We start from the raw sequence: 12,417 nt of genomic DNA, 5'->3' as shown, positions 1-12,417 counted from the left end.
AACAACTTCGAACTGTACTCTTCAGAGGAGCGAAAACATATGTATACTCCCCACTAACATCACCCGCAGGCCAATAAACATCCAAAACACGCCTGTTAGTGCAACCAAATTCAAACATTCAAACATTACAAATGAGCAGAAGCAATTAAAGGCAGTTGGGCTAATACGGGAGGCATATTCATGGATGGAACCCGAATATGTCTCACCAGTGGCGGGAACCACCGTGGATGGAACCAGCGCGAACTAAACGAGGCCATAGGAAGGGACACCAGCTCTTCTGTTCCTTACCCTGTCCTCGTTCAATTCGCGCTGGTTCCATCCCCAAATTAGCAAATTAATAAAACAGAGCCAAGAAAATCACTTCGTAACCGGGCCGCGGGGCCTTCAAGGCATCCATAGTGTCCGAATATCTCCTGGTCCGCATGCGCAGGCACCAAGCCAAGAAAAAGTTTTAAGTGGCTTACTCTTGTTTGCGTTTGATATTTATTTCCTTGCGCATAGACCGTATTCGATACCCGCAGCCGAGTCTGCCCTGCCTATCGCCCTCTCGCGGTGGCGCTCGAGCGGACTACAGAGACGGCGATGGAGTTGCCGTTGTCGCCGTCGTCGCCGCCATCCTCCCTGGTGGCAGAGGCCGCCGCCATGGGCACGGAGGCCGCCAAGGCTGTGGAGCGCGTCAACGAGGAACACTCCAAGAAGGCCAAGAAGCGTTCGGTGTTGCACAGCCCTTTCCACATCAAGCTCATCGCCACCTACCTCACGCCCATCCTGCTGCTGCCGCTCTTCGTGTTCCACAACACGCCGGTACGCCGCGAACACCACAGCGCAGCGGTCTTCTTCTCTGTTATGGCTTGTACAGTGTGATGTGGCGAAGTTAGTCCAAATGACTTAGAAGCATTAGAAGTCTTAATACGCTTTGAATACCCTGCCAGGGATAGCATTCAAAATTTACTTTCAATAAGTGTGGAGCTTGTAGCTAGATTATAAGGGACTACTCGTCAGTTCAGTACACAAAAGAGCTTAAACTAAGAATAGGTTTAGCATCAAGGCCCACGGCGCTGCTGATGCACGTCGTACGTCTGTGGTAAATGACGGCAGACGTCTGAAGGAATTGATAAAATGCTACCGTACATCCTTGAATATCTGTTCAAGGAGTCGCTCTTCAAACATTAGGCTACGTGACTGGAAACAGCTAAACAGAGTATTGTGAACCTTTACGCGCAGCAGAGCAGCCGGAAACCGGCTCAAATAATGACTGCGCTTTATTGTATTGTTTAATAATTGGAAATCCATTTTTTGTTTGTCTGTCTGTCTGTCTGTCTGTCTGTCTGTCTGTCTGTCTGTCTGTCTGTCTGTCTGTCTGTCTGTCTGTCACTCAAATCGGCCAAGAATGTTGCTGGTGGGCCTTCTCCCTAGAATGTTACTTACCTACTGGGCATTGGTGAATAAGTGATTGATGAAAGGAAAAGGGTATCGTAAGATAAGGTGAGAAGAAAAGTAGCACGAAGTACGCAGCGGAAAGAATTTGGGAAGAAAACGGGGTAGATGGTGGAGAAAACACTAGCGGAGGGTGATGGGTGGAGGGCGCCTGAGATTTGAGCATGGGCGTCGGTAGGATTTTGTCTTTAGGGAGGCAAACCCATTGTTTTGAGGGGAAAGGCGGATGGGGAGAGAGGGCGGGGCAATTGTTCTGGGTTGGCTTGAGGGGAAGGGAAAGTGCCCCTTTTGCACCCCCATGCCGACTCCCATGTATGTGAGGAAAGGGGGAATTTGAGGGAGGAGTGAGATGGGAGCCGGAAGGTATGAGGGGAACAGAGCGGAATGAGAATGCACTATGGTGAGGGGAGTGGGAGGAGGGAGGGAGGGGGGAATAGGAGCGTGGTGGGCAGAATACATGTAGGGAGAATGGAAGGGATAAAAGGGTGAAACAAGAGTAACGAAAGTGGTCGGGGAGGCAAGAACTGGCCTAGAATGGTGCAGTGGTGGGGAAGGAATAGCAAGCAATAGGTAAATGGGCAATGTGAGGGTGAACAGGAGTGGGTGGAGAACGGGGGGAGGTGAGGATATGAAAGGAGGATAGGGAGGGGGCAAATGACACGGTGACTCCTGGGGCTTCTAACTACGAGAACACCCTGAAACTTCACCTGTGAGCTTTTTAAAGGTGTTGCTCTGCATTTTTTTTTTTTTTTGCATTTTAGTTTGCAATGAACTCCGCCTTTCGTGACAAAGCACGTTTTACTCGGGCTGTGCCCGTCTGCTGACGGTATGCAGAAAACGCGGTGTGCGTACGTGATGGTGCTGGTGTTCGTCAACTGGGTGACGCGTACGCTGCCGCTGGGCGTGACGGCGCTCATGCCCCTGCTCTACCTGCCCGCGCTGCGCATCATGGGATACGACGACGTCGTCGGCATCTACATGAACGTGAGGCCACACACCCCCCGCGAGATTTGAAAACTAGATTACCAAATATCTTGTTGCGTGCACAGGTTCAACACTTCCTGTGTTGAACAGTGAGCACTATGCTAACATGTATTTTTGGCCACCCTTATGGAATACCTAGTCAAGCATTTTCTGGAGACAGCGTAAACGCGCGTTGGGACCTGCTCGCAGCCGGTCCCCGTTATGGCTATTTCTTTCAGGCTATGCAGGCGAAAATGACTCCCGTTCAAGTTTGATAGGTTATGAAGAAAATACAAGGATTTTCCCAATCGCCAAAAAATGATCCTGGAAAATCATGCGCCTGGAAGTATAGATCGGAAGGTTTTGGGTATTAAGAGCAATCTTCTTTTCTGCGTGGAAATCAGTTTTGTTTATCTGTAGAAAATCTACAGCTAGAAATTGGATTTATTGTTGTCTGTATAAACATTGAAGGAGGGAGGGGTACAAATCCTACAATCCTACATTCTTTCTATTCATGCAAGCGAAAAGCGAAAACGCCCGTGTGTTCGATATTTCGGCACAAAGGTGGTCAAAATTAATCCGGAGCCCTTCACTACGGCGCGCCTCATCGCCTGTGTAGCGTCGGCGCGTTAAAACCCCACAATCACATTACTTCTGCATTCTACATATCTGCAGGGAGCCATGAATGCAAAATGCATAAATACAAAATACAACTTCGATTGGAAAGAACTAGCCTGCGGTAACTTACTCGACTCCATTCCAGACGTTTTTAATGCGGTAAAAAGATGAGAAACATTGAAAAACCTTCGAATTTTGCTGCACACGATTTCAGCAGTGGCGCAACAGAGGGAATACTGAAAGCGGAGTTACCATATTGTGTTAACTAACGGTTAGCGTTGAAGCGGCATGATCAAACGGAGTTACAGGCGCCACTACAATGGCGCAGTCGTGTTTCTCGGTCGTCGCTTTGGTGGACGGCCGCGAGTAAAACAAACAAGATCATATGGCGTAATACAGACAACGGGAGAAATTGGTTGGTGGGACTCTGCTGCGTCACCCGTTTTTCATAATATTGATAATATTTTTGGGAGCTTTTGGTCAAATTGGTATCCTTGCTATTTGGACAAGTACGTCTATTTAATTAATGAAACTTGTATGTTCTCTTCATTGCGCCTTCGAGGCACATAGACGTCACAGCAGAGCTACTGGCCAGAAAAAGAAAAAAACAAAAAGCCGTTGCGAATACACTTGCTCGGCCTCGGCGATGCTCCTGCTTTATTTGCTACTTTATCCTATCAATCCCCCTCTTCCCTTCCCCTGCACTGGGTTGTATGCAGGTGAGGTCCCTGCCGAGCTCAAAATATCCCCAGTCAATTTCCTTTCCTTTTCCCGTCGCAAACCACCACCACCAGAGTGAATAGCAGTAGCCCATACCTGCTCTCTTGTAAACCCACACGTGCTGTTGACCTTGCAGAACACGGTGCTGCTGACCCTTGCGGCAATCATGATGTCGATCGCCATCGAGACGACGAACCTGCACACACGCATCGCGCTCTGGGTGCTGCAGCGCTTCGGCGACTCTCTGCGCAACATCATGGCCGGCTACACGGTGGCCACGTTCGTCATCACGCTGCTGCTCAAGAACAGCGCCACGCTGGACATCATGGTGCCCGTGGTGGACGCCACGGTGCACGAGATACACTACATCTACATGCGCGACCTGTACGTGCTGCGCTACGGCGAGCAGGCCAAGAAGAAGCCCTCCGTCTCATGTGAGCTGGCCCCGTTATAGCTCTACGATCAAGACGAGGGTTGAATGCTGCAATAGTGTACCGGGACAGACACCAGAAAATGCTGCAAAGTTGCTTCGGGAATACGGCCGTGGGCCACTCTTGAAGACTTGCGTATAGTTTAAGATTCGGAAAGCAATCCCAATTTAGCTTCACTTGTGTTACTCGCCAAAGAGCATCTCCTAAGATGCAACCGAAACGTTTGGTGGATCCCGGCCGTCGGGTTTAAAATCCGCCCACCCTGACGAAGGCTGCAGATGATTCAACTACAGCGGCACCGTTAAAGGCACCTGTTAAAGGCTTTCACTTAGGCACAGTGAAGCTGCTTCTGCCTTTAAACTTGAGGCCTGAACGCAGCCCACATGGGATTAAAAGGCGTTTAAAGCGTCTTTCAAGAGAACGGTCTCGCCTAAACACTTAAGTCCACGGACTTAGCAAAAAAGATAAGAGCGCCGGGATTCGCTGTTGAAAGCTTCCATGTTAAGCATCTGTCATCGCCAGTTAGAGAAACTAAGCAAGGGACATGTGGAGTCCGGATAAGTTTATCGTGTTAGGAAATGCCTAGGAGGTTTGCTTTATTTGGCCTGAAATGAACAATGATGTTTTTGAAACGTGTATGTAAATGCATGCAGTACGCACGTTTGCCGTTAAAATGCGGGTAAGGCGAAGACTTTAATTTTGTGTGTGTGCGTGCGTGTCGGGGAAGGGGGGGGGGAGGTTAAGTGCGAAATTCTCGCGTTCTCGGAATTCCGCCCTAGAAACATGTACGCTTACCTTATCTCCTATGCAGATATCGCGAAAGCCCTCAACATCGACGACGCGCACATGCGGAAGATCACAACGTGAGTGCTATACTTGTCGTCGCTTATACGGCCACTACGACGGCACACCTTCTCTGATATCCACGCCAACCACAAAGTCGCAACAAACGAATTCTGTGAAGGAGATAATTGGGAAAAGATTTTGTTCAGAGGCCCCGTTTGTGATTGGCAGCAACGTCATGACGTATTAGACATCTGGCGTAAAGATGACGTTATCCAGCTTTGTTCGCGCAATTTTCACTTCTTGTTAAGCCACTTTTGGTCGCTATGTTGCCCAAAACGAGCCGAACCAGCCCCGCCTCTGCACTGCAGTCGCCGGTTCACCCGAGGTGCCATTTAAAACTGCGTGCAAGCCAAATACTTCGTGTAATTTTGCCTCCTTCTAAGTGAAAAATAGGTGGGCATAAAAAGAACCTTTCATGTTTCATTTTTACGAGTAGGAACAAAATTTCAGCTATACTCGTGTACAGGTTATGAACGGCGTTAGATCATGTAGTGTATCACATCGCCGAAGCGACGGACCCGGATGCCAACGCATGCGCGCGTTTTGAAACCAGATTGTGCTGAATTCGTAACATCGTCTTCTTTCTCACACCAAATTTCTTTTGTCGTCGCTGCAGGAGTTTATACGCAGATTACGGGCGATAAATTACGGGAACGACTCATGTCACGTTCGAAATACTCGCAGTAAGGCACTATTTGCGCCGCGCGGAGAAACAGACGGCAGCGGTGATGAGGAGCAGGCGCTACCTCCGTTTTTAGATGCTTAGCTGAGACGAGCATCTCTTGCCGGCGGCTCTGTCCTTCCTGCGTCGTCGTCGTCCGCGTCCGCACAGCTGCGTCTCTCCTCCGCTCGCCTCCTCTCCTCTCTCCGATAGCGAACACTCGCTAGAGTGAACTAGAAAAGTATTCTAGTTCACTCTACTCTCGCCCAACATCTGCGGGCGCGTGGCGCAGCGCACTCTCACTCCGCCGGTGGGCGGCGCTGCGCGCGGAGCAAGCGCGCTGTGCGCATGTGCAGCGCCCTCTCTCTCCGCTATCTCCTCTCCTTCGGGCGCGCTGCGCATATAGGCGGAGTGCCGCGCTCCGGCCGGTCTCTCAGTCGACGGTCGTCCGCGCTATGCTTGCTCTCTCTCTCTCTCTCTCTCTCTCTCTCTCTCTCTCTCTCTCTCTCTCTCTCTCTCTCTCTCTCTCTCTCTCTCTCTCTCTCTCTCTCTCTCTCTCTCTCTCTCTCTCGCATTACCCGACGATTGCTCACGCAATTCGAGTAATCGATTCAACGGAAACGCACAATAGAACCCCCTTCGGCGTCCTCCAGGAGGCGTGTGCTTATGAGAAACGATTGCAACTCGTGCTTTATTGAACTATCCCAAACAAATTGTACCGAAATGATTTGCTGAAAGGACTACTTACTCATAGGAAGGATTGTGTAGATGGTGTACAGAATATCCATCAGTAACATGGGCTCCTACGTGAGGCGTGTGGTGGCAGAAATTCCCAACATATGGCGACCGCTACGTATACGCGGGAAAATTGAACTGAATTCCTCTTCGAGAGGAGTGTAATGTAAAAAGTGATGCTTGGCTGTTTGCACGCCTAATGCATGGGACAAAATCCTCAAATTGGTTTTTGGCTAGCTCTATGGACATAGTAATGTATAAGAAAAAAACGAATTGGATATATCAACGGGCTGAATAGTTCGCGAGAAATCCGTAAAAACAGGTAATTTATCGAAAATCCTGATTCTCCCTATCACATGGCTGTTATAGAAAGATCTTGTGAAACAGTTGTTACACATTTGTATTGGTTACCTATATCAACAAAACCTTGTTCGATATCTCAACGGGCCTACGATAAAACAAAAGTTTGTGGACCAATTTTTTAGCGCGTCTCGCTTTCTCAGGGGTGTTTTTTTTTTTTAAATTAGCAATATTGAGCTCTTAAACCATAATACCTTTGCGCTACTCAAATTTGAAGTTTTTACAATCAGTAGCTCGGCTTGGCGTTCACACCAAATGTTAAGTCTTCTGGGTATATCATGGGTGCAAATTAAAAAAAAAAACTGTTTCACACTTTTAGAGGCGTCGCAGGGCGAAATCCTTAAAATTGGTTTTGTGAATATGAGTACTTAGCAAAAAAACAATGGGATAAATCAATCAGTGAAACATTTATTCGAGAATCTTTAAGAACACCAATTTTGTTCCGAAATGCAGAATCGCCCAAACAGCGTCGGTTAGGGCGAAACCGTAAAACTACTTTTTAGTTATTCTTAAGGGCTACACATACCAGTAAAAAATACTTAAATATGTGAATGGGTGACCGAAATAACCACACATTTACGAAAACACAATTTCCCTTTTATGCTCGGTTAGTAGTACAAGTTCGAAAAAACCCGCCGCGGTGGCTCAGTGGCTAAGGCGTTGCGCTGCTGAGCACGAGGTCGCGGGTTCGATTCCCGGCCGCGGCGGCCGCTTTTCTGATGGAGGCGAAAAGCAAAAACACCCGTGTGTGTACGAGATTTCGGGCAACGTTAAAGATCCTCAGGTGGTCAAAATTAATCCGGAGCCCTCTACTACAGCGCGCCTCATCGCCTGCGTTGCGTCGGAGCGTTAAACCCTATACAATCAATCAACAAGTTCGAAAAACCCCGCCTTAGTGAGCCACTAAGCCAGGACACAAAAGTACTCCCGAAATCTCAAGTCTCTAGGTCTAGCAGTTTTGGGAGGGCGTTGATGTAGTCAGTGAGTGAGTCAGTCACTCAGTCAGCCGGGCACTCCTCTTTACAGGTATAGATTGGTTTGGTGTAACAGCAACAGCAATACGTGCCTCTCCGCTACAAAGAACCCAACGTGCTGCATTCGTCCATACTTCTTTTAGAAAGCTTGTGCGGAACGAGATAAAGAAAAATCGTGGATGCTTGCATTCACGCGCAAGACTTGTGGGTGAGCATTGCCGGACACATGGTTAAGTTCCAGTATCATTGTCTGTTTGCATAGTTGCGGTGCTAGTAATCGTCGTCATAGGCATCGAAGAGGTGTTCTTCTTCCCGGCGAGTGGTAGATTGTAGACTTCAAGCAGCTCAACTTGCACTAAGCCGCGCAAGGCTTGAACCGTAGCAAAGCTGCAGATGCATCACCGTGCATTTGTACATGTTTGAAATTGCTTATTTCAAACATGTTTTGCCCTGTGCTTGTGGTAGTCATCGTCATATGCATCGATATCGTTGTGTTCCTCATGCCAACCATTATATATGTAATGGTTGGCATGTAATGTAAATGTAATGTAAATGTAATGGTTAATTGACGACAGCGCTGCAGCTTTTCTTTTTTCTTTTTGCTAAAGCCACTGGGTGAGCCGAGGAGTCGCCGGTTGCCGCGAGGCATGCGGTCACGAGCTCTCGGCATTTTCCCGCTCCTCGTGGTTTTTGCTTTTCTTTTTTTTGCTAAAGCCACTACGCGCGTGGGGAACAGTCGGCGGTCGAGTATACCCCACGAGTGCTCCGCATTTTATTGCTATTTTTTTTTCCTGCAAAGCCGACATTACGGCTTTGTAAAAAAAAGAAAACGAAGTAAAAAAGAAAACGAAGAAAACAAAATAAAATGTCGGCTTCATTCCCTGCCGCGCTGATAGAATTCGAGCTCGAGGAGAAAGTGAATCGGCGGAATCTGATTTTCTATTATTCGGAAAAGCGTCTCGCTGCCAGTACCGCATCACTGAACCCATATCAGCGGCTAACAGCAGACGACACTAGAGTGATGGTTATGCCCGTGATAGTGATAACGTAAATTAACGTTTACAGCTTTTAAGTTTAAAAAGTCAAACAGCTAAATTGTGTTATTTGAAAAGGTGAAAATAAATCGATTACGCGTTATTTTCACCTCGACACGCGCTTTTCACTAGCATTTTGGTCAACTTTGCTTGATCGCTTCAAGGTATTCACGGTAATTTCACCTGAGAAATGCGTCTATTTACAGGTAGCCCTAACTTCTACCCTTTTTTAATACGTATCACGTGTACGTGTATACCTTTAGTGCAAAATATCAGATAGCTTTTAGACGTTCTGTGTAAGCTAAGCCTGAAAAACAAAAAACAAAAAACACGACGTTCTGCTAGGCCTTTACGGGCATACGCCACCGATCCCTTACGCAAAGCGACATGGCTAATTTAGGGAAAATTTCGTCCCAACTTCACACGGGGACCTATTTCTGACTCAAAGTTTGCGCTCCCCAAACGGCGGCTAACACGAGCATTTCAACTTACATGTCCGCTTCCATGTTTCGATTCGTTCGGGGCGTTATAATAAACAAGTTCGGTATAGCTGCATCGATCTTTTGAAGTGTTTGCCTAGTCCTTTTATTAATCAGTTCCGTTGTGCGTTCCTCCGTTTCGCTCAGGAGGTTCATCAAGATCCGGAAGGTCCTGCTAATGATGGTCGCCTACACGACGAGCTTGGGCTCAGTGGGCACGCTGAGCGGAACCATCACCAACTACGTCACCAAGATGATCCTTCTCTCGTGCGTACTTCCGTCACTGCTATTTTCTCGCGAAGTTGCGCCTTTCCAAGGCCGCAAGCGCGTAAACACGGTGCCGCTTTATTATAGGATAGTTCAGATCGCACCAAACGATGACAGAGCCCGAGATATAAAAACAGACGGTAGCAGTGCACCCATTTACCGTTTTACAACGCTACCATTTGCCGTGCTTTGTCGGGAGAGCGCCATGAGACGCGTTGCACCGCACAGAGGTCGCTGTGAGCGAAGCCCTTTTCGCCCTATCTGCAGCGCACGCTATAGGCATCGATAAAGGAGTGGCGATTTCTCAAGCAATCATCACCCACTGCATGCAGCATGCCGTGCCAACAATCTATGGGGTTGACACTGAGACAAGGTGTAAAGAAAGACGGCCGTGATGAATGCATCAGCTCCTCCCTGCCATTTGTATCATCTGCAGTCTGATTGGTCGGCTACAATAGCAGCGACTGACGTATTTTCGCCTGCGCCACTTAAGCTGTTCGTTCTCCTCGGCCTTGTTATCATGACAGTACCTTAGATGCCTTCTTTGTGTGGGAGCGCCGTGCGTGACTTAATTGTGATAATCCCGGCTGTTGCCGTCTATGACAGGGCGCCGACACTTGCGTAATACGAATGCCACGAACCGAGCCCGTGATATGCGTGGCGTCTTTCCCACAAGAAATGACCCCCGAACCACCAGGATGTAGAAAACGGCGCTGCTGCTTGCGAGGCAAGCAACAGCGCAACGTGCCTCGCTCGCTCCACCTCGCTTCAACTATACGGAGAACAATAGATACTGGCGATGTGCGCTTGTAAAAGAGGGCGAATTCCCTGTACAGAATGGGCTGCCTCCTGTTCGAACGTTACTAAAGCCGTGTGCTTACAGGGCGCTTGTTGCGTAGCGTTGTAATCTTGGCGATCCGAACGTTGTTCGCACGTCGGAAAAGAAAGGAGCTTCGCGATGGTAAAGTTGCGAGACCCTAACTGAAGGTGGGCTGCCCGGCGTAGCGAGGATTGGTAGTTATAATCACGGGCACACAACGCTCGAATCGCAGCACACTATATGCGGCCGTTTGATATTTTTATCCAGGCCAGTACTTGAGCAAGCGTCATGATTTTCCGCACTGGGGGTGAAATTATCGGGAATTTTCGTTGTGGCCGCTAGACTTGTTTCCTTCTCCGGTGAATACCAGGAGCACCAAATAGCTCGTATGGTTCCATGCGTGGTTAAAACTACAGTCGCACGAGGGGGGACCAAGCCCTGATGCGCAGAAGATTCAACAACGAAGCTGTTTAGCGAATCGTTAGAGCGCGCATGAGCGCATGCCTCGTGACGACCGCCCGGCAGTTAAAAAAACCACGAAAATGCTGAGCGCTTGTGTGCGCGTGCCTTGTGGCGACCTCCCAGCGTTACCGATGCATGTTTGTCAAGCCAAGCATGCCCACTTAGGGGTATTGGCCAAGATCGGTATAAAAGAAGAGAGAAACTCCAGCGTTCGCCGTAACCGTGGCAACACTTGCACGGAACGAGAAAGACACGTCATAGCTTATGCACCTCCAAGGTGGTGCCCAATGATCATCACTTCAAAAAAAAAAAAAAAAATGAAGGAAGCTCACCCTTACATCAACAATGATGGAGTAAAGGTCGTTGCGGCAGCGAAGAAGAAGCAAATCGGCTGCAATCGTGGACTTAAACCATCGTGATGGTCGTGAATGTTGCATACAGCTTCCTTCAAGCTTTACGCGCGTTAGTGTGAGCTTCCTTCATTTTTTATCCACCTTTTTTTATTTTCGTTTCAAGCATGCAGACATTTTTTTTCGTTTGTTTGGGGCCCTAAAATTTACGCACGCAAAACACCCTGTTTCAGGAAGTTTCCCAAAATGGAAGTGGTGACGTTCCTGTCGTGGGCGGCCGCTTTCCTCCCGGTCGCCGTCGCCGAGGTCTTGGCTGCCTTCATCGTTCTCTACTACTTGCACATGCGACGCCTGTGAGGACTTATCACTGCCCTTGACGCGTTTTCGCCCCCAAATGGCGCCGCACGCGTTCTGGCAGAAACAAATGCCCCCAGGGTCAGCTTGCATGACAAACAGCCGACAAGACCGGACGAAGAAAAAGAAAGAAAAAAAGAAGATACGGGGAAGTGCTTTTGCCAGCAGCAATTGACGAGGATACAGTAATCGGATAGTTATTTAAAACTGTTCTGGGGGGAAACAGTGCACTCGAGAAGACGGAATAGGCCTGAACACTGAGCATGGTTATAAACATCTTAGTTATTCCAGCTACTTCTTACACCGTTGTCCTGGGTATTTAGAAAATGACGGACATAAATATGTTGCGACGGTTTTGCCTAGTACCTGTCGACACTCTTGATGTACAGAGGAATGAACTGTCCGTTTGTTACGTTTATCGCACATTTCTCGAGAAAAATATATTTTAAAGGTACAGACAAACGATTTTTGTGGAGTGTATGCTCTGTGTGCCCAATGAAGGGGCATCACTTAAAAAACCTTGAACCGGAATTATTTCTATAAAATGCCCGAAAGCGGAGTTTTTAATTTTACCAGCCTGAAGTATGCTGCCAAAGTGAATGCAAGCAACTATTTATTTATTTATTTATTTGACATAGAAAGGATACAGTAGACATCTTAGAAGTAATCTTAGCATACAATTCTAGCTAGCGAAACACATTATAACACACAAGAACAGAAAAAAGAAAACCAAAAAGAGCACATGTCAAAAGTAATCTCAGTTTACAATGTTCACTAGTGCAGCCAAATAATCGGTATTTGTAGCAGTCGCGCCAGGAAGCTGGTTCCATTCCTTGCTGGTGGTGCTAGGGACAAAAGTCTCAAAACACGTTCTAGTTCGGCATACTGTATACCAACTTTGTGCGC

The 12,417-nt window shown here is 48.0% G+C and overlaps 2 protein-coding genes across 2 annotated transcripts; both read left to right on the top strand.

The window, feature by feature from the left end:
• The first annotated feature begins 582 nt into the window (after nt 1-582).
• LOC144179825 (Na(+)/citrate cotransporter-like) lies at nt 583-2,451 on the top strand. The gene is made up of 2 exons (XM_077708255.1): nt 583-804; nt 2,272-2,451. The coding sequence occupies exons 1-2, from the start codon at nt 583-585 to the stop codon at nt 2,449-2,451; spliced, it is 402 nt and encodes a 133-aa protein (XP_077564381.1).
• A 1,398-nt stretch (nt 2,452-3,849) lies between these two features.
• LOC144179824 (sodium-dependent low-affinity dicarboxylate transporter 1-like) lies at nt 3,850-11,514 on the top strand. The gene is made up of 4 exons (XM_077708254.1): nt 3,850-4,172; nt 4,981-5,032; nt 9,406-9,525; nt 11,391-11,514. The coding sequence occupies exons 1-4, from the start codon at nt 3,905-3,907 to the stop codon at nt 11,512-11,514; spliced, it is 564 nt and encodes a 187-aa protein (XP_077564380.1). The 5' UTR covers nt 3,850-3,904.
• The last annotated feature ends 903 nt before the right edge of the window (nt 11,515-12,417 follow it).

The sequence above is a fragment of the Haemaphysalis longicornis genome, unplaced genomic scaffold (genome assembly GCF_048455015.1).
Source record: "Haemaphysalis longicornis isolate Haplotype H1 unplaced genomic scaffold, Haemaphysalis longicornis Haplotype H1 scaffold_4, whole genome shotgun sequence".
Taxonomy (NCBI): Eukaryota; Metazoa; Arthropoda; class Arachnida; order Ixodida; family Ixodidae; genus Haemaphysalis; species Haemaphysalis longicornis.
The sequence above is the reverse complement of the archived record's forward strand: the minus strand, read 5'-3'. Positions and strand labels throughout refer to the sequence as shown.